This window comes from Homarus americanus, unplaced genomic scaffold, assembly GCF_018991925.1.
Source record: "Homarus americanus isolate GMGI-L3 unplaced genomic scaffold, GMGI_Hamer_2.0 scaffold39155, whole genome shotgun sequence".
In the NCBI taxonomy this organism is placed as follows: Eukaryota; Metazoa; Arthropoda; class Malacostraca; order Decapoda; family Nephropidae; genus Homarus; species Homarus americanus.
The window spans coordinates 16,645,262-16,668,410 of record NW_024737042.1 but is presented as its reverse complement, the minus strand read 5'-3'; the positions used below and the strand labels follow the sequence as shown (position 1 = coordinate 16,668,410).

At 39.6% G+C, this 23,149-nt stretch overlaps 1 protein-coding gene across 3 annotated transcripts in view; it reads left to right on the top strand.

The window, feature by feature from the left end:
- The window catches only part of LOC121872750 (cytochrome c oxidase assembly protein COX18, mitochondrial-like), a 49,637-nt gene that overhangs the window by 5,823 nt on the left and 20,665 nt on the right, over positions 1-23,149 (top strand). For 2 of the 3 annotated variants that reach the window (XM_042375796.1, XM_042375795.1), the window contains exons 2-4: positions 7,836-8,427; positions 8,803-8,940; positions 22,855-23,002. In XM_042375796.1, coding sequence (XP_042231730.1) covers positions 7,858-8,427; positions 8,803-8,940; positions 22,855-23,002 — 856 coding nt within the window. In that variant the 5' untranslated portion in view covers positions 7,836-7,857. The remainder of the gene's footprint in view (positions 1-7,835; positions 8,428-8,802; positions 8,941-22,854; positions 23,003-23,149) is intronic. The other variant, XM_042375797.1, reaches the window with a different exon arrangement.

The following is a 23,149-nucleotide window of genomic DNA, read 5'->3' as shown; positions in this document are numbered from 1 at the left end:
TACAAATCAGCAGTCAGTCAGTTTACCAGGAACAAAAGTAACAGATTTGATGAACAAAGTAGAAGCCTTTTGTGTAAAGCACAAGGTTTCTTGGGACGATTGGGAAAACTTCTGGGTCTGTTGAATTTTGCCACAATAGTGGTTCCATTGGGAAAGTTAAGTTACAAGCAACTATCTCATCTGGGCTCGAAGTTGCTCCACAGAAGCAGAAATATTGCTTCTTCTCTCCCGATTCAGATAAAGAATCATCTGTTATGGTGGACAAAGTTGGACAATCTAATCGGTTCCTCTCCCTGGGTTCCGCCTCAAACACGTCTGGTCGTTTGTACGGATGCGTCCGAAATAGGATGGGATACCATTCCTCAATAGGGGAATTCAGTCAAGGAAAGTGGAGCAACTTCCTTTGGGACAAACACATAAATGTAAAAGAATTAGCAGTGGTCCTATTCTTTTGTCGGCAAACCCAAATTTACAGAATATAACGATCCTTTTTGCCATGGACAAAAAAACAAAAACGGCAGTGTTTTGTCTCAATTATCAAGGCTCAACAAGGTCTTGGTCCCTTCTACAACTGTCAGAAAAAATCTTCAGTGTTTGTGTAACACAAACACTTTACCTCTTAGCAACTTATATACTGGGAGTACAAAACAATTGGTCAGATGCACTGTCCCGTCTCCGGCCAGTATCGACAGAAACAGAATGGTCCTTAAAGGTATCAGAGTTCAAGAGTCTAGTGAAGAAGTTTGGAACTCCAAAGATAGATCTCTTTGCCTCCCTAAAAATCACAAGATGCAACTTTATGCATCTCTGGAGAGGTCGAATCTTTTAGGAAATGCACTATTCTTAGATTGGAACCTTTGGAATTCAATCTACTGTATCTGTTCCCACCTGTGAAAATATTGCCCAAAGTGGTTCACAAACTCAGATCCTTCCAAGGCAAGGTCCTCTTAATTGCACCATATTGGATCATACAACCTTGGTGCCTGGATCTGTTGGACTGGTGCCCGAATCCGCTACAATTGCAACAAGGATGTCTATACCAGGAACTACATTCTCAGTTCGAGATATCCTTGGCACTTCACGCTTGGAGTTTCTCAAAAGGAGTTTAAATAGGTTGTTGGGTAATCCCGATATAGCTAACAAAGTATTAGCAGGTCATAGTCCTCAAACTTCTATGCAAAATGAGAAAGCTTGGAATCTTTTTCAACAATTTATCAAGTTAACAACTCCAGAATCATTGTCGGAAACAGTTGTGTTAGAATTTTTAGAATTTCTGTTCAGAGTTAAAGGCCTTCAAGGATTGACATTTGCATCTTATAAATCAGCATTGGTTGACCCTCTGGCTTGGGGTTTTAATATTACTTTGAACCCAAGGATTTATTAAATGCTAAGATCGTTCTTTTTCATTCAGAGACCCCCTCGGCCTAAGAGAATCCCACCTTGGTCTCTGTAAAAAGTTACTAAATTTCTTAGGGGCCTAATTACAAAATAAATCTGAACAGGGATAAATTACTACAGAAGTCAGCCTTCCTTCTTGCACTAGCAACAGGTATGAGAACAAGTGAACTGATTTCAATTTCCAATAATCCATCATTATTGGTTTTTCTGAGTAGGATGTTACCCTTTTTCCTGTGGAGATCCTAAGAAAAAATGAAAGGGAAGATTTCCAAGCTCAACTTATTAGGATAAAATGCCTAATGGATGAGACAAGGGTTCCTCATATATTGTGCCCAGTTAAAAATCTTCAGGAAAGGTTATCCAGATTCCCTAATCGAGGTCCCTATGTTTTCTCATCCAGGGATAGTAAGAAATTGTCTTCCAGTCAAATGACAAAATCTCTATCTCAATTAGTGAATCAAGCAGACTCTGGCAAGAAATGTTTGGCACATAACATTAGGAAATATGCAGGGTCTGTGGCCTTTCTGCAGCATATGAGCCTCAGTTAGATCAAGGAAATGGGCTTTTGGAGATCTTCATCACCATAATAAAGTGAGTATCCTAATTGAAATATGTAAATTAACATTTTACCTTCCGGTAAATGTTCCTAATTTTGGAAATATTCTACACGGTCTATAATCATAATCTGGACCTAAGTTAGCGGAGCCTTGTATGCAAGTCACCTCCCTCTCCACCTCCTGCTTGGGTATTCAAAACTAAGCGTTGCATTCTGGGATTGAACAAAAAGCTGTTTTTTTTCTAAAAACCAGTTTTTGTGATATGACCCAGAATGCGACGCTGATAACCCACCCATCTCCACCCCTCGAGGGTTGACTTTTATTTACTGCTCGCTCTAAGGCAAGAGATGAAGGTGGCAGTGCGTGCGATGGGGGGTGAAGGAGGGGGTTTCGACAATTGCAATTAAATGCCAGGTAGCAACGTGTCCTCCTAATATTACTTATTAAGTAATTATTAGATGTTTTAATTGCCTGTATGTTGGCCTAGCGAGTTATTGCTAGGCATTAACATACCTAGGTTAAAGTTAAGCTTCGCATTCTGGGTCATATCACAAAAACTGGTTTTTAGAAAAAAATATATAAAATTTCTCAAATTCCATGATTGCTGTAATATGCACATTTACCAGCTCTTTAACCTGTTCAGCCATATCTGGTACTGAAAATTCAAATCTTCGCTCCCGACATGCCCACCCATTTTTCATTGACTAAGACAAAAAAATCTTGCCCAATACAGTAATAAGTCTCCTCTCGCTATAGCCAATAAGAAACGTCCACACCACCCCTGCACATGCAATGTAGACGCTTAAAAAGCCAACACAGAGGTAACGGAGCTCTGGGAGAGGGGGGTTCAGAGCTCCGCAAGACGTAAACAACACATGGCGACACTTGTGACTGACCAAATATAATAATATTGGAAAATTAATATCTCTGTTATCCTTAATTTCCGGAGGAAATATCGTAGAAGAAAAGTGTCTTAGAAATGTCTAAACATTACGAAATACATATTAATAACAGGGAGAGAAAGACCAGTGCTTTACTGTAAATTCACCCATATTTCTAATACTGAAAGAAATGTAACCTAACTTAACCTACCCCTTTTTTCCGTGTAAAAAAAAAAAAAACCTATTAACAGCGAGAAAAAGACCGGTGTTCTATTATAAATTTACGCTTTAACCATCATTGTGTTGGTTTATGTTAGATAATGTTATTTATTTTCTGTCATGGTTAATATTTGGGCCTAGCCTTTGTGCAGGACGGTCCTGCAGTTAACTCAAAAGGTAGTTGATATTCGTCCATTGGCTGTCCACAGGCTCCCTCCATGTTTACTTGAAGTTATACTTCTCACTTTAAAGTCAGTTGTATCCTCCCCACTTTAAGTCAGTTGTATCCTCCTTTCCTCCTCCTCCTTGTAAGTTAGGTTAGGTAGGTTGGTTCTTTTGGTATGAGAATAGATTTTCTTTTGTGTGGGTTTTTTTTGTGTGTGTTTTACTCTAATCTGACCTCTATTTTTGTGCAAATTTTCTGTTTCTGTTAAAAATGAAAATGTTAATATTTTGCAAAAACCGCTAATTTGCACAAGAAATGAAGGTCAGGTTTGAGTAAAATGCCAAAAATAAAAAAATATATATTCTCAAACCAAAACCTGAGAACAGCCAATGGATGAATATTTCCCCTTTTTGAGTTAATTGCAGGACCATCCTGTACTAAAGTAGACTCACATGAGTTACCGGTCGAATACCAAATTGCGGGTTACAAATTGTTCCATACCGATAGGCAGACCAGGAAAGGAGGCGGAGTAGCAATCTATGTTAGGGATAATCTGAAGTGTGAAATAAATACGGAAATAAAAACTGAGCAGAATACAGAAACAATTTGGATAGAATTAATCGACGGTAGGGAAAAATTAATTACAGGAGTAATATATAGACCTCCCAATCTTGATAGAGTCAAAGAGCGACTTATCTGGGATGAAATGCGCAGGGCTTCCATACACAGCAAAGTCTGTATAGTAGGCGACTTTAACTTCAGCCAAATAGTTTGGATTGACCTTACGGGTAACTCAGAATCAGAGGATTTTCTTGAAACGATCCAGGACTGTTTCGTAAGTCAACATATAACCGAACCCACCTGGGGTAACAATATACTCGATTTAGTTCTGTCAAACAGATAAAACCTCATTAGCAATGTCGAGGTAGGGAACGAACTTGCAAACAGCGATCACAAAGAAATTAGATTCCAGTTAGATTTTCAGGGCAGACGTAAGGAAAATTCCACTAAAGTACCAGATTTCAGAAGGGCAAACTTTGACAGTTTAAAGAGGCAGCTGAGAGAGGGGGTGTCGCGCTTGGCGGTGAACCTGACCGATGACACCGACCTGATAACAAGATCTGAGATTGTCAAGTTCCACGACAATTTAAATAATGAGTTACTTAATGCACAAAGGCAGAACATACCATACAAAAAACTCAGATCAGACAACAATGACCCTAAATGGATAAATAATTATTTAAAGAACATCATTGGCCAAAGGAAGGCTATAGGTAGAAGGATAAATCGTGGCAAAATTTACCTCCGGGATTATTATAAGGTATTGGCGAGTAGGGTTAAAACCGAGATAAGGAAGGCCAAGAGGAATAATGAGGTAAGGATAGCAAAGGAGGCGAAGACAAACCCCAAAGGATTCTACCAAATGTATCAAACTAAAACACGAGAAAAGATTGGACCAATACGGTCAGATACCGGCGAGCTCACTGATAACGACAGAGAAATGAGCAATAATTTGAATAAATATTTTTCAACAGTTTTCACCACCGAAAATTTAAACATGATACCCGAGGCACCGACTCTATTCAGAGATAGTGAAGAAAACAAATTAAGCGAGATAGTAGTGACTAGTAACGATGTTAGTAAGCAAATAGACAAACTAAAGCCTAATAAGTCACCTGGTCCCGATGAGATATTTGCCAGAGTATTAAAGGAATGTAAGGAAGAGCTTAGTATGCCCTTAGCAAAGTTGTTTAACATGTCCTTTAAAACAGGTGTAGTACCAGAATCCTGGAGGATAGCGAATGTAATACCGATTTTCAAGAAGGGGGATAGATCACTATCCTCTAACTACTGCCCAATGAGTCTAACATCAATAGTAGGCAAATTACTGGAAGCAATCATTTCAAACTCTATTCGAAATCACCTGGAGAAGCACCGATTGATCAATGATTCCCAGCATGGCTTCACAAGCGGACCCTTCATGTCTAACTAATCTATTAACATTCTTTTCATCAGTTTTTGAATTGGTGGACGAGGGGCACAATTATGATGTGGTATATCTCGACTTTAGCAAAGCCTTTGACAGAGTCCCCCACGAAAGACTAATTAGAAAGGTAGAAGCACATGGCATCAAAGGTAATATCCTTAAACGGATTAGGGCGTGGTTACAGGACAGGAAACAGCGAGTGAGCATTAATGGCACTAAGTCCCATTGGAGCAACGTCACAAGTGGAGTTCCCCAAGGCTCAGTACTTGGACCATAAACGACATAGACATCGGCATAGACAGCAACATAAGCAAATTTGCTGATGACACTAAAATAGGACGTGTAATTAAATCTGACGAGGACTCCGCAAAACTACAAGAAGATCTAAACAAATTTTTCGAACGGTCTGAAAAATGGCAGATGAAATTCAACGTGGACAAATGTAAAGTACTCAGTATAGGAGATGTAAACAGGGAAAGCAGATGCCAGATGAACAACGATGCCATAGAGAAATCTGATTGCGAGAGAGATTTAGGAGTAATGATAAGTAGGAACCTTAAGCCAAGTAAACAATGTGTTTTTGCTCGTAACAAGGCTAATAAAGTACTTGGGTTCATACAAAGGAGTGTTAGTTACAAGACTAGCGAGGTCATCCTAAAACTGTATCTTGCTCTTGTGAGACCACACCTGGATTACGCAGTTCAGTTCTGGTCACCATATTACAGAACGGATATAGAATCCTTGGAAAGAATTCAGAGGAGAATGACAAGACTTATCCCGGGCATTAGGAACCTTGAGTATAGAGACAGGTTAGAGCATCTTAATTTGCACTCCCTCGAGAGACGTAGAGCGAGGGGCGACCTGATAGAGGTGTATAAGTGGAAGGCAGGGCTAAACAAAGGGGACATTACAAAGGTACTCAAACTATCCAACCAGGAGCGAACTCGTAACAATGGTTTTAAATTAGACAAATTCGATTTAGGCGTGAAATAGGTAAACACTGGTTTGGAAACAGAGTAGTGGATGAATGGAACAAGTTACCAAATATCATCATTAACTCGAATACGTTGAATAGCTTCAAACATAGGTTGGATGCTTATATGAGCATTAGGGGTTGGGTGTAAACGGGACTGCCCAGTATGGGCCAATAGGCCCGCTGCAGTTTCCTCCATTCTTATGTTCTTATGTTCTTATGTACTAGATATTCATGGTGCTATTAATGTGTAGGGTAGCGGCCTTAAAACTTGTTTAGCGGAAGGCCACTGCCTTTTATGTCATTACCCAGTCTTTTTTTATATATTCACAATATACACAGCACTGTATAGAGAGTTTTAGTTGATCCCTTGTTGTGTGTACAGTCACTCAAAGACTATATTTACTGGGGGGTAGATGAATATCAAAATGAACTCTGTGATGCCTGTTGTCTCGGCAGGTGATGTCAAAATCCATCATCTGTTGCATCATATTGTGTAATAAAATTTTATAAAGATAGATAGTTTTTTGAGTGACTGTACAGTATATTGTATGTACACATTATTCCAAACAGTATTAATAGTCATGTTAAACTGAATACTGTACACATTATAATATTGAGCAGTATTCTGGTCTCCAAGCTGCACCCAGAATGCCTGAACAGTATACTGTACCTAATTTTATTTTATTTTTATTTATTTTCTTCACTGTATCATATAGTTTAACAATCTTCAATAACCTGGTGCTTTTGTCAGGTTACTGAAGGAAAGTGAAAATGAGGAGCACTGAACTGTAGTCGGACAAGCACTGTTATGTCCTTAGAATAATACATTATGGTGTCTCTCAATAGTATTAATTCAATATTCACTAACAATGCTACAATTTGACACTTGAATCACATCAATATCATCACTGGTTCCAGAGTTATGATAATTTGAAGGTTTGCCACAAACTTTAACTGCATTTTTCTCTGTTTTTCATTTACAGTATGATGCTTGTCCTACTTAAGTTCTGTGTGCCTTAAATACTGGCTGATAAAATAAAGTGTGAGTCTTAGCCAGTGAGGGAAACTCTTATTAAAAACCAACTACTGTAACCAGAATGCTTCAGTGTTTTATGACATTGTTGGATTATCATTTACAGTATTAGTTTAGTAGTCATTCGGGCAATCTGTTTGTTCTCTGTTACTTTGTTATGGCCTTTATTGTCCATTGTTAGTACAGGGGGAAACTGGAGTACAGCATGGAGTAAACCTGTATAACACTCTTCCCACATCTGTACCAAGTCAGGAACTGAACCTAGGACACAGTACAGTAGTTAGAGGATTACTAATTAGTGCTGTACAGGACTACTTTTTTCTGGACTTTATAGAGAAGGAAATCCATTAGATCGAGGTTCCGTTAAATAATGAAACCTCCATTTAACGGACTTTATTGAAAAGGAAATTCATTAGATTGAGGTTCTGTTAAATATCAAACCTCCATCAAACTGACAATAACCATTAGATCAAGGTCCATTATACGAATGTTTCTCTGTATGAGGGAGGAAAAATTATAAATAATGGACACCAGTTATACACAACTCTGTGAGTCTTGGTAGATGTTGGTGCTAAACTGTCTGAGAAAAAAAAGTTTAAAGACGTATTTTTCTTTCAGGATCAGGTGAAGGAGTGGGACAATGGCTCATCACATACATGGTCTGGTTACTGGATGTCTGCACAAGTCTTTACAGCCCTCCATCAATACCCTCTGCAAAAGACAGTATTATTGTAAAATCAACTCTAATAGTAAACACTTGCCCAGGTGTTGTCATGGAGGTATAAAAGGAAATATAAACATCTTTATAAATGTTCAGCAGAGAAAGTTCTATGCATATAACAGCAAGACACAGTTGTTATTAAAGAGATACAGCCCATCAGTTAGCCAGCTGTGTTGTTATCATGGTGTCTTAAATAATACAAGTCATAATTACAGACAATATCAGAGGAAACTTCTTTTAACATCTGTGTGTGGTTATCAGTTAAATACTACTGTTACCAAGAGGCATCTATCACTGGCCTGGCTTGATAGTTTAGCCATTACTCAGGCTGGATGGTTCCAGGCATTAGCACAGTCAAGGCTTGTTGAGGGATTGATGACAGGGTTGCAAGGTATTCATGACCTCTCACATCTACCATGGTGGGCTTCTGTCATATTGTCCACCATGTTGATGAGGGGAGCTCTTACCTTCCCCATTGCTGTTTACCAGGTACTGTACTTTTATCAGTTCACCTGTGTTCTTGAATATAACTGTCCATATATAGGTGAGTGGAGGGGAGCTACTATTGTGTGCGGTCTACAAAAATATCTCGAGTCTAAACCAACCTAACCTAAGCTGACCTAAATATCTTGTAGACCACATGCTACAGTAGCACCAGTGGAGGTTTATCTCTTAAGGTATTTTAGGAAAACCTGCCTAAAATAATGATTGAGGAATATTAGTTTGGTTATTTTAATAATTTTTGTATTTTAAGCAGTAAGGATTAATATTTCATGTTGATTAGATATTTCCAACTTTGAAACTGTGTACTGTGGTTTAATCTTATTGTTATAATTTATACAAAGGCCTCTTGTTTTCTGACAGAATTACGTCATGGCAAAACTTGAAAATTTGAAGCCAGAGATGGACGAGTTGGTACAAGAACTGAAGAAGGAGACTGCTTATGCTGCCAAGAGGTTTGGCTGGGATGAAAAGCAAGCTCGTCTCATGTTCAACCAGTCGGTTTGTTGATCTTGTTGATGTATTTACATTAATCTGTGTGTGTGTGCGCGTGCGTGCACGCTCGTGCATTCAGCATTCCATTGCAACTCTCCTTCTCCCCAGTCATTGCAACACTTGCACCACTGGATTAGGAAAAGGGGAAGCCAAGTGTGTGGTTGCAGCCTGCGCTTGTGCCTCACCACATAAATCATCTCACGCGCAGCCATCATCCAGCTCATCATACCATTCATCATCATCAAAACCCCTATATCCCCCAAAAGTCCAATGGTGACTGACGAGTGGCGACAGGAACAGGCAGAGAGGACTACTGGGAGGTTCTAGTCACAACTCTGCACATGGGCGGCACAAATAAGATGGTTGTTTTTGCTCTGGGATCCAGGCAGCAGTGCAATCCGGTCCTGTCTGTGCGACTGAGCAGCCTTTTCGAGGATCCACTCTGCTTGCCCCACATGGGGAGGGGGCTAGAAAAGGTGCCCTAAACATAGCCTGCCTAAAAAACCAACCTGACTGGGCAACCGCACCCAGTAAGGTCATCCTTAAGCGGTCGAAAACACAATCAAAATCACAGATCCAAACAAAATCAAACTATACAACTTCTTCTGGTTGCTGCATGGAATGTCAGGTCCCTTCTGGATACTGGCACAAATGAGCGTCTTGAAAGAAGAACCGCCCTTGTAGCAAAAGAGCTGGCTAGGTATAATATCGACATAGCAGCCATTAGTGAGTCCCGGCTCCCAGACAAGGGTCAACTCACTGAACGGGGATCTGGCTATACCTTTTTTTGGAAGAGTAAGTCTGCTGTGGAGAGAAACCTTATTTATGGAGTTGGCTTTGCTATCCGCAACGCATCCTAAACAGGCTAACTGAAATGCCTATTGGGATCAACGAGCGCCTTGTGACGCTTCGAGTCCCACTGAATCCCTCACGTCATTCCTTTTTCATCAGTGCATGCGCCCCAACCCTTGATGCAGAGGATGACATCAAGGAGGCCTTTTACGCCGATCTCGAAAGAGTGCTAACCTCTATCCCCAGAGAAGATAAGGTTGTCCTTGGTGACTTCAATGCCAGAGTTGGCAGAGATGCTGACATTTGGCAGGGAACCATAGGGAGAAATGCTTCATACAACTTCACTCTCACCAATACCTTATTTGGGTAGGCCGACAAGTACAGTAGGGTAGGGTGTGACAGTTGCCCCAACTTTGTCCTACAATGCTTTTCAAAATTTTGGTGTTGCATATTGACATATGAAATACCCACGTGCAATTTTTTGAAGATTCGTGCATATTTGAGTGAGCACCAGCAATTTCAAAAATAGCTATTTTGCTTATACGGCATACGCGCCTATATATGAGATTACACAACCATCATAAGGGATATTAACACAAATCATTTGCCTGTCTTAATTAAAAGTTGTTATCACTAACACATAAAAGTTAATCATTCTTATTCTCTCATGGTACATTAAGGGGTTTTATCATATACAGTAGTACCCCGCTTAACGGCTTAACGCGGTCAATTGAACCCACAGGGTACCGTGTTAAGTGAACAACAGAACATATGGGATTAATTCCAATAGAGACTGGCCGGACCCCCAAACTCTACTTTTTCCGACACAATACCTATGTTCTAGTAAAAATTACATCTTAATTTTATGATGGTACATGCACACAATTAATACTTAAGAGAAATAGAGAAATACAGTCGCCAAGTTAATGTCCATTCAAATAATGGATTCAACTCCCTCCCCCTCTTCTCACACTACACTCGCTGGCTCTTCCCTCTCTGACAAATTTTGGGGGGAAAACCACTAAATTTTAATAAATAATACCTCAAACTAAAGTTAGGATAATATAATTGACATTGCTGGATTCCTTGTAAGACCAGGAATATTCTGAATATAAATGTCATATATTTTGCACAAAAGATAACATATTTACTCAGAGTAATCATAATACAGTTAACCCTCACTTTACGCGGTCCCGCATTCCGCGTTTCCACGTTAACGCGGTGCCTTGCCAGAACCTCACGTGCTCACATTACGCGGTACGTGAACCCCATTACGCGGAGAGTGTCCGGCGCGACGCTATTTTTAGATTCGCCCCACCCGCCACCCGCCCGCCTGCCTGCCTGCCTCTCCCTCCTCCTCCCTCCACTTGGGCAAGCGGCGCGGTAAGGTTGCGCAGTGTGTGTCTTTGTTGCGTTATCACTGACGTCATATGACGTATCAGACCTGTGATTGGCCATGCATCCCTACCCCCCTCTGCTGCTAGCTGTAATTGGCTTAAAGTATTATGACGTGTCCACCCGGGGGAGGGAGGGAGGGAGGAAAGACGACGCTTGACCTAGCCGCGGCAGTTTCATCCCTCAAGGCCACTCCGTGTAAACGCGCATCCATTGTTCCGTAAAATGGCTTCCGCCGGACCACCACCCCCAGAGAGAAACCTTTCCTTACCTGGACCCAGCGGCACTAAACCAAAGAAGACACGACGTTCCTTAAGCTACGAGGTGAAGTATAGCATCATCCAAGAGTTGGAGAAAGGAACAAGGCAGGTTGATTTGGCGCGCCAGCATGGCGTGAACGAATCTACGATCCGGACTATAAAGAAGGATTCAGCCAAGATAAAGGAGCACATGAAGATCACAAAGTCTACAGGTGCTTCTATGATCAAGTATTTTCACAACCAGGTGCTTCTCAAGACAGAAAAATTACTTGTGAGGTACTTGGTGCGTCAGGCGCGACGGAACATGGCGGTCGACACGCGCTCTGTTAAGGACTACGCACGTGAACTGTACATGGCAGTGGCACGAAAGATGGGAACTTCAGAGCCCAAACCCTTTAATGCTTCCTCTGGGTGGTTACAGAGGTTTAAGATCCGGAACAAGATCACCAATATAAACATTGGTGGTGAAGAAGCGAGTGCTGATCGTGCTGCGGCTCGGGAATTTCCTCCGTTTTTACGTGAGATTATGGAGGAAGGACAGTACAGTGACGACCAGGTGTTTAACATGGACGAATCTGGTCTTTTCTGGAAAAAACTACCTTCCAAGTCCTTCGTTGTGAAGAATGCCAGCAGGATTCGGGGCCGGAAAATGCAGAAGGAACGCATCACCGTCCTGTTTACCACCAATGCCTCCGGTACCTGTAAGCTCAAGTTATCGGTGATCCACACAGCCCGCAAGCCGCACGCCTACAAGAGCATGGACATGACCAAGCTAAATGTCCACTGGCTGACCGCACGTAAGGCATGGATGTTCTCTACACTGTCCCTCTCCTGGTTTGATGACTGTTTTGTTCCCGATGTAAAGAAATTCTGTGAGCGACAGAATGTCCCATTTAATATTTTGTTGCTGCTGGACAACGCACCAGGACACTCGCCCCTACTGTTAGATCGTCACCCCAACGTAAAAGTGGTCTTCCTTCCTCCCAACACTACGTCTTTAATCCAGCCCATGGACCAGGAGTTGATTTGCAATGTGAAAGCTGCATTCTCAACAAAAAAATTCCAGCTCCTGAACGACTACACCAACACCAGGGAAGAGTTGCGTAACCTGAGTGACACCACCACCGATAGCAAGAGCGAAGAAGATGAGGATCAACAGTTAGAACAGCAAAAAATACTCTTCAAACAATTCTGGAGAGTATTTAACATCAAGAAAGCTGTGGACTTCTTGGTGGAGTCATGGGATCAGCTGTCTATTGCTACAATTCGTCACGCATGGAGACATGTGTTGCATGGAATACCAGGTGACATAACGAACTATGAATGTAAGTTGGTCAGTATGACTAACATCCGGTGTAGAATCTACACTAGCTGAATAATATTTGGCTTGTTTCACTTCACTTATGATAATTGAGTGAATTTCTTCAGCCATCAGATTGACCATTTCCTCACAAATCGTTTGAGAGATATGAAGTCTTTCCACTACCTACAGCACCATACTTCTCCAAATGCTGTGCAAGAAAAGGATCAAATTTTGCCAGGAGTTCCAGTACTCCAAGGTAATTCCCATTGTTGCTAGAGCCTATTCTTTCATCGCTACCTCTGAGAGGAAGACCTCTTGATGTTAAAAATTTTAGTGTTTCAACTATGCGCAATAGAACTTCTTTCCAGTATTTTCTCTCCAACTCTACTTGCAAAGCCAAAGTGGAATCAATTCGCCTTGCTGTAAATGTCCTCACACCCCAAGTAGTAACTGAGATTTTATGCTCTTTGCTACTTTCATGTTCAGCAACTCTACGCTGGCAGTTTTTCCAGTTGCTAAACCCACTAGTAAACAATGAGACTTGCTTGCTGAATAGCTTGCATGGAACACAAAATACATCTCCAGTTTTTGGAGAATACACAAGCCATTCCCTTTTAACTTTTTCATCATTTGCCATTTGACATGTAAACAAGGATTTGGGCACATATCGAACTCTTTCCTTTTCACCCACATTTTCACTTCTTGCAGATCTTGAGAAGTCACCTTGTTCACAATTTAGATCAAGAGGATGGTTTAGTAAATACTCAATCAGTTTATCATCAGTTGTCAGCCAGTCAGCTGGATCACTTGATACACACAAATCAACACTGACACCTTGTTCCACAGAATGTTTCTTATAAGTCAACTGAGATGAATCGGATGAAGCTTCAGTCACAGGTGGTACTTCCATTGTTGTAGGTGCTGATTTACTTAATCTCTGTGACTGTGACTCAGCTGACCTCGCTTCGTCATCTGAATCATGAAAGTGAACATCTACTGTGTTGTCCCCTGGGAGTTTACTGTCACTGGTACTTGGCTCTGAATCTCCTTTTGGTTTAAAAAATGTTGTCAGCTTTGGAACTGATTGCGGATGTGCAGCTTTGGCTGCTTTTAACTTTCTCTTTTGTGAGCCACTCAGATATTTTTTCAGTGACGACATATTTATCTCATGAGAATCCCCAAGAATAATCTGTAAGCAAAAAAATAGTGTAGGTCTATAAGAGATACCAATATCACAAAAAATAGACACAAAAACACACGTAATATAACACTGAAGTCCATTTAATGCAACATGTAAAATATCATTAGTAAATAATGAGTGCCGCGTACACAAATAAAATATCACTGAGCTGAGGCTGAGAAGATACTGACTGGCTGAGCGAGCTGTCAGCAAACCAACGGTAACCCTGACACGTACTGAATGTGAAACGATCCTGTCCTTCACACATCAAGGCGCTGAAGGTTTCTTGAACTTTATTCTCTCTCTCTCTCTCTCTCTCTCTCTCTCTCTCTCTCTCTCTCTCTCTCTCTCTCTCTCTCTCTCTCTCTCTCTCTCTCTCTCTTTCCAGTATATATGTATGTATAGATAGATAGATAGATCGATGGTGGGACACGGACATTTAAAAAATGTCTATATATTTTTTATTATTATCTTATTTATCTTATTTTCTTCATTTTACTATAGGGCCTAGTCCGTGGCCCACCTGAGAACCACCCCATGACCCACTAGTTGCGGACCACTGCAGACCTATACTTATTGTACAGGGGCCCCATATTCCGGGCCCTATGCTTATTGTACAGGGGCCCTTATGGTTGTGAATATATTATATAATGAAATACTCGGTGTACACTTGAAACAAGGTTATACGCTGGCACGCTGTGCGACAAATTAGTTTCAGTGGGCCCCCAGATACCGGTGGGCCCTAGGCCAATGGCCTACTTGGCCTATTGGTAAATCCGGCCCTGCCAATCATATATGTATAACTCAGAAGTAGATGCCAGATATTGCTAAGTGTTCAAGACTTTTCATCCTACTGTACATATTATGTACATCAATTCTAGCCCCATAACCTCCTACCCTTTCAAAATTTTCAACCCTTTACACATTTTCTCATATTTTTCTTAATTTTCAAGGTATAATTTCTCCATTACTTCTTTCTATTTTGCCTTGAAATAGATAGTACTAAGAGATCTAGTTTTATCATTGAATTTTACAGAGCGATATGTATGTTTTGTCTTTGGTTTTAAGGATAAAAAAATTTCAAGTTTGGTTGAAATTTTCTTCAAAATATCGAGATTAAATATTCAACCAAAAATAAATCTTACGAGATCGAAAAAATTTGAATCTGTAGTTATGGTGAGGAAAAATTTGAATCTGTAGTTATGTTGAGGAAAGGTTCGTCCTCCGCTGAGTGTTTGTTTCATTGTAATCGGTCAAAAACTGACAGAGAACTGTCAATCTGAGTGTTGGAAAAGATTATTTTGAGATACAGGCTGATAAAGTTTCTCAACCTTTCTCCCCTGTTTAAGTGCTCATTCCGAGCCGATTTTACATATAATACCTTGGTTTTTTGTGTATTTTTATATCTCCAACTGAACTCCAGTTATATTCTTTATGTGAGGTGGAGGGTAGGGGACTCCGAGGGGTGGAAGGCTGGGGCTTGGCTGCCTCAGGTGTCCCCTGAGACAGCTGTTACAGTGGTTAGTTTTAGCAAATATTTTCTTCTTACATCCTCTTGGATTTAGCAGTGCTCTTAGCATGTGCTTCCTTTTGTTTTCTTTTATGTTTTGAATCACTTGCCATCCTGATATTCGAGGAGAGAAGCCTGGTACAGCAGTACAAGTGAGGTAAGATGTGCGGTGCAGCAGAGTACACACTCTCCTTGACAAGGTCCAGAACCTTCTGATGACACATGCCTGTTTATCTACACCTCCCTATACTCGCCAGAGAGGAAGAGAAGCTGTATGAAATGAAATTATAAAGTCTTTTTTGTGCTATTTAGTCCATATTTTTGGGGAAAACTATTTTACCACGATCATTCATATGTCTACCCAAGGGGACGTAGGTAGGTTGGGGGCGGGGAGAGGGGGGAAACCATACATAACTGCATAAATATTACGAATATTACCATAAAACTTCATCCAGACACAGCCATAGGCAACACGTTTACTCAGGAATTTTTTCATATTTTATGTCTTTTTTTCTTCATTTTTCATCGATCTAAGCCAGACAATCCCCTTAAGTTATGCCTTTTTCTGGTTTTAATAAATTTTATGTTGGTTTATTATTTACAGATGGTTTTAATGATTTATAGTAGATTTGGAAAAGGCATATGATAGGGTGAACAGGAAAGCATTGTGGGAGGCATTACAAGTGTATGAGGTGAGAGAAAGGCTATTAAAGGCAGTAAAAGTATTCTATGAGAACAGCAGTGCAACAGTAAGAATAAATGGGAAAGAAAGTGAAACATTTGAAAGAAATGTGGGTGCTAGACAGGGATGTGCTATGTCCCCGTGGTTGTTCAATATATACAGTACATGGATGTAAACTATTATACACTGGTGAAAGTGGTGATAATAAGCCTTTGTACTGGGCTGCACACATTTCAAAGCCTGATTCTAAGTAAGCCAAATTGCCACTGTTCAGTATAACTGGTGACTGCTTCTGTTTATGGTTGGGCTCTGAGCCTCTGATACTAATGTGTTCAGGTTATGTATTATATGGGTCCAGGGAACAAAGTTGCCACTGCCCATTTCTCTCTCCAACAGTAGTACTTAAATGAATTCTTCAAAACTTTCAACTGTAAAAGAATAGTTTTTCCATGCATTAAGATGAACTTAAGCTTAATTTTTGCCTTTAAGCATGCAGGATGAGTCTGGATGACTGATCAAAGCTTTTGTTTTCAAATTTGGCCTTTGTACAGTCAACCCTCACTTTACGCGGTCCCACATTCCGCGTTTCCACGTTTAAGCGGTGCCCTGCCAGAACCCAGGATGCCCACATTCCGCGGTGGGTGTACCCCTTTACGCGGGTGAAGTATAATTTTTTTATTTAGCTCATAAAATTCATACAAATTATCCGGCCAGAATATAATTTACATTGCTGGAATTCTTACAATTTGATGATCATTTTGAATATAAACATCATAGATTTTGCATTAGACATACAAATTTTAGATATAATGTTTACTCTGAGTAAATATGTTATCTTTTGTGCAAAATATATGACATTTATATTCAAAATATTCCTGGTCTTACAAGGAATCCAGAAATGTCAATTATATTATCCTAACTTTAGTCTGATTTATTATTTATTACTAAAAAGGTAAACAGTCTGGTATTCCCACACATTTATCTGGTAGGGAGGGTTGGTGGGGGGGAGGGAGGGACCAGCGACCGACCACCTGGCATGTGTGAAGAATATTTTTTTTTTTATTAACTGAAGATATTTGTTTTAGCTCATAAAATTCATACAAATTACCCGGCCAAAATATAATTTATATTGCTGGAATTCTTACAATTTGATGATCATTTTGAATATAAACATCATATATTTTGCATTAGACATAAAATTTTTAGATATAATGTTTACTCTGAGTAAATATGTTATCTTTTGTGCAAAATATATGATATTTATATTCAAAATATTCCTGGTTTTACAAGGAATCCAGCAATGTCAATTATATTATCCTAACTTTAATCTGAGGTATTATTTAATACTAAATGTTAAAATCTAGTTTTTTCACCCACCTTTCTCTTGAAGGGAGGGTTGGTGGGGGGTGGGGGGGAGGGTTGGGACGGACTGACCATCTGGCTCGGTTGGAAGAGGGGGGGAGGCAAGGTGGGGTACTTTGATTGACAGATAGTGTCGTGAAGAATATTTTTTTTTTTATTAACTGAAGATATTTGTTTTAGCTCATAAAATTCATACAAATTACCCGGCCAGAATATAATTTACATTGCTGGAATTCTTACAATTTGATGATCATTTTGAATATAAACATCATAGATTTTGCATTAGACATACAAATTTTAGATGTAATGTTTACTCTGAGTAAATATGTTATCTTTTGTGAAAAATATATGACATTTATATTCAAAATATTCCTGGTCTTACAAGGAATCCAGCAATGTCAATTATATTATCCTAACTTTAGTTTGAGGTATTATTTATTACTATACCTGGTTTTCCCCCCAAAATTTCTCAGAGGGAAGAGCCAGCGAGTGTAGTGTGAGAAGAGGGGGAGGGAGTCGAGTCCATTATTTGAATGGACATTAACTTGGCGACTGTATTTCTCTATTTCTCTTAAGTATTAATTGTGTGCATGTACCATCATAAAATTAAGATGTTATTTTTACTAGAACATAGGTATTGTGTTGGAAAAAGTGGAGTTTGGGGGTCAGCTGGTCTCTATTTCATTTAATCCCATATGTTATGTTATTCACTTTACGCGTTTTTCACTTTCCGCGGTACCCTGTGGGTTACATTAACCGCGTAAAGTGAGGGTTGACTGTACAGTGATTTTTTGGGATGGAAAAGCGTATAAATGATTGCAAAATCATTCTGAATGTAACATTTATGATTAAGAGCGTATTAAAAAGTTATAAAAAGGGCTACAAATACAGGGTGTCCCCAGGTTACGAACGAGTTCCGTTCCTGAGGACGTTCTTAAGTCGGAACACATACCTTTTGTGCACTATATCATAGCCTACCGTATTTTATGGCATATGAAACACACCCCCCATTTTAGCAGGGAGTATTAAGGAAGAGACCTTTGTGTGGATTTTTCTCCTGTAGCTATAGTTTTCTTAAAATAATATATACAGTACCAGTAAATGTGAGGAATAAATAAAAATAATACCAGTAAATAAGTTACCCAAAAAAATAATGCATTGCCGAACCATAGCAACGGAGACGCCACCTCCACTGATTCCCAATGCTCCCCCCCCCCCCCAACACAAGTCTTGCCTCCTCCGACTTTCCCACTGAGCCAACAAAGAAATTTATATTCCCTTTATGTGTTTGCCCTTAGGATAATTATTTCCTTTACTTTTTCACGATACCTGTATGTATGTAGGATGGTGTGTGCATGTAACGGAGTAAAAATAAATGAGGAAAGTTGTGCACAGTTATACTGCCAGATCTGGGGTCACTAATTCTAAGGGGAATAACTTAACTCTATTCTTAATTTCTAAGGGTTGCTGCCACCAGAACCCCTCTGGGCAGTATGTAGCTTGTTAGGTAGCAGGCAGAGTGGACGAGGCATTGGGTTAGGTTTTTCATTGACCAGATCGATAAGGGGAAGGAAGGGTGAAACCATAACATGGCTTAGTTCTTTCAATTGTTCTTTCTACTTACTTCAGTTCATTGGTTACTACATAACCTCAGTTCCTTTTTGGTAGCATGTCGAGGGTCTAGGCACATGGGTATTGCAATTCTAATATCAGGTCCCTTGGATGGAAATAAAGGTGTTACTGCGGGAAATGAATACCCCTGATATACTCTAAGAAAATGTTTATTAAAATGGACTCAAAGTGGGGAAAAATATATTATTAACATATAACTCCCACGGCAACTCCTAGGCTTTACTGAACTGCAAATTACATTTCATTCCATATTTTACAACTTCCATCTGATACTTCACTAACTATTGGTAGTGCATATGAGATGCCCTCACAACACACCACATGTTATTACTGAAACCAACTCATACATGGGTCCACTACCCAACATGGGATACTTATTCCAGAATTACCCCCCATACACATACAACAACACTGTGGACATATAACTTCCAGGAAGCGTCCCAGGGTAGGACACTGGAGCTCACGACTGTGGCTGTGATCGGTGGTAGCTAGACACATGGCGAGTCTGGGGTCTGGCTCCACGAGGCAGTGTGGAGCCGATTAATCATGCTGAATCAGCACCATCGCCCATATATTGATCACTGCTGAATATCCACCGGCTCCGAGCGACTGGTGGGGTTTCAATTAAGCCCACCCTCGATCTGTAGGACAACGCAGCTGGACGGCGTTACGGGAGGTTGGGGAAGCCTGATGACAACACAAACAAATCTTTCGTCTCGCAACGTCAGACAACATTTACTTTATATTACTTCTTACACTGGGTGAATGACAATTCCACTGTTAAAGCATGAATACTGATAATCACTACAATTGACTGAATCAAACTGAATGGCTAGGGAACACAGAACATACCTGTAGGACAACGAAGTTGGACGTCGTTACGGGAGGTTTGATCCTCCCGCTCTCCCGAGGTTATATACCCCTGAGTTGCCAGCGATCGCTACTCGCGCAATGACAGAAATTACAAACAACCCAACTGTTACTCATTCAAGGATGACCCTCAGTTGACAAAGGTCTGGCGAATTACTAAAGTTGATTTACCCAGACTAACTCAAGATTGAGTTTGCCAGTAGAGAGTGGAATAAACGTATTGTCAACTGTGTTTGAAGGCGGGACTTACTGGGAGGGATCCTGAGTGTAAAACGAATGGGAAAAACACGTCTCTCCTTAATGCTATGAATACATACAATTACCGTAATATTATATAACCGTACCTGGGTACAATACAACGCATGATTCCGTAACATTCATTAGGTGAGTTAGTCTTTATCAATGACCCCCGTTCTCTGAGATTCTACAAGCGCAGCGGATTTGAATGTTATGTAGCGTAATATGAATTAAAGGGGGTTTTTAGAAATGACAATGATGTGCTCAGTACACAGTATATCTACCCGAAAATAAAAAATGAAAAACCATAACACCTCACAGCTTGGCCCAGTATCCTGGTTACTGTGATGAGTCTAACCTGGCTACAATGCCATCAGCAATGTTAACAGGTGAAAAGAATGTAATATGTAAATCTTCATTTGTATCGGGTATTTGTAGATTTAAAAATAAATGTTGCAGGTATGGCATTAATAGATTGTAATGCTTGTAAGAGTTCAGAAATGGTTACTGCTTAGCTACCTTTGAAGAGTTGGGTGTCTACCGTACGGGAGTTAATTGTCTCAGGTTATCATCATCAGTACATTAGTTATAAATCGAGCTTTTATATCTACAGTTTTACCCCGCCTAACGCGGTTTCACTTAACGCGTTTTCGCATATACGCGGTGCCTTGCCAAAGCTGAACTTTCACTTAACGCGGATTTTTTCCACATATACGCGGTGAGTGTCCGAGACGCTATTTTTAGATTTGCCCCACCCGCCACCCTGCCTGACTGCCTGTTTTAGCTCATAAAATTCATACAAATTACCAGGCCAGAATATAATTTACATTGCTGGAATTCTTATAATTTGGTGATCATTTTGAATATAAACATCATATATTTTGCTTTAAACTTACAATTTTTAGATAAAAAATTTTTCTCTAGGTAACTATGGTATCTTTTGTGCAAAATATATGACATTTATATTCAAAATATTCCTGGTCTTACAAGGAATCCAGCAATGTCAATTATATTATCCTAACTTTAGTTTGAGGTATTATTTATTAAAATTTAGTGGTTATCCCACACATCTCCTTGGGACGGTTGGTGGGGGGTGGGGGGGAGGGAGGGACCAACCGACCATCTGTTACCCTGTGAAGAATTATTATTTTTTTTTATTAACTGAAGATATTTGTTTTAGCTCATAAAATTCATACAAATTACCCGGTCAGAATATAATTTACATTGCTGGAATTCTTATAATTTGGTGATCATTTTGAATATAAACATCATATATTTTGCTTTAAACTTACAATTTTTAGATAAAAATTTTTCTCTAGGTAACTATGGTATCTTTTGTGCAAAATATATGACATTTATATTCAAAATATTCCTGGTCTTACAAGGAATCCAGCAATGTCAATTATATTATCCTAACTTTAATCTGAGGTATTATTTAATACTAAATGTTAAAAACTCTGGAAGGGAGGATTGGTGGGGGGTGGGGGGAGGGTTGGGACTGACCGCACGGTTGGAAGAGGGGGGGAGGCAAGGTGGGGTACTTTGATTGACAGATAGTGTCGTGAAGATTATTATTTTTTTTATTAACTGAAGATATTTGTTTTAGCTCATAAAATTCATACAAATTACCCGGTCAGAATATAATTTACATTGCTGGAATTCTTATAATTTGGTGAACCCTCTGGGTTCAATTGACCGCGTTAAGTGGGGTACAACTGTACTGTACAATAATGATTTTTTCGTAAATTAAAAATAATAATACAGTACAGTAATACATTAATGTGTTTAAGTAAGCAATAACATTTTTAATTCTGGAGTTGGGTTAAGTAAAATTTAATATATACTGGAGACAGCAACTGGGGGATTCATTAGCTTACGGGATACCTCAACTTCACATATAGGATGCAGGCTGATTTTTTTAGCCATTTTTCAGACAAAAAAGTCCATCTTATATGCTGTAAAATACAGTACTTACTCTCAAAGTACGTATTGTATTTTACAGCATATAAGATGCATGTCCATATAAGACACACACACCCCATTTTACCAGGGAGTATTTAGGAAAAACATTTGTGTGTGTTTTCCTCCTGTAGACATAGTTTTCTTAAGATAATATATACAGTACCAGGAAATGTGAGGAATACATAAAAATAATACCAACAAAAAGTACTGTATTTCCAAACCAGTAAATAAAAGCCAAATGACAGTTTAACACTGTCGCCATTTGCATATGCTCCCTGCTTCACCATAGCAACAGAGACGCTACCTCCACCGATTCCATAGCAATGCTCCTCCCCTACATGCTGCCCCCTCCTCTTGTTCTCCCACTGAACCAGCTGACTTGTGTGCAAAGAAATGTACATACCCCTATGTGTTTGCCCTTAGGACAATTATTTCTTTGAATTTTTTCACACTATGTGTATAGGATGGTGTGTGCATGTAACTGAGTAAAAGTAAATGAAGAAAGTTGCATATACTACTGTATCCATCTGAAAATATGAGTTAAAAACAACCATAACACAGGAGTCCTTAAGAACAGTTCTAGTTTATACGTATCTCTGCTTTTGAGTCTCGGCACTTTAAGGTGCAGTGAAAACAGATTGGGAATAGTATGAGAAGATTGTGCTTTGACAATTTGCTTGAAATGTGGAAAAAATACTGTACAGTACTAGATTAACACACGTCTGTACATTTCAGGCTCGCAAAATTTGGAAGGAATTGATCATTCGAGATAACTGCCATCCATTCAAAACCAGTATACTGCTGTGGGTACAAATACCACTGTGGATTGCAATGTCCATGTCCTTCCGTAACATGGCGTCCATGATGCCTCATCAGGATGCTGGTAAGTCTGAACTTAAGGTAAGATAGATCTTCATGCATTAGTTAAGTCATAGGCAGAATTTACATATTTTTAATAGCTAATAATGAGGTAGAAGGTGTAGATTGAAGATTTATTTTCTTTGGGGATTTGTCAAACTGACATTATAAA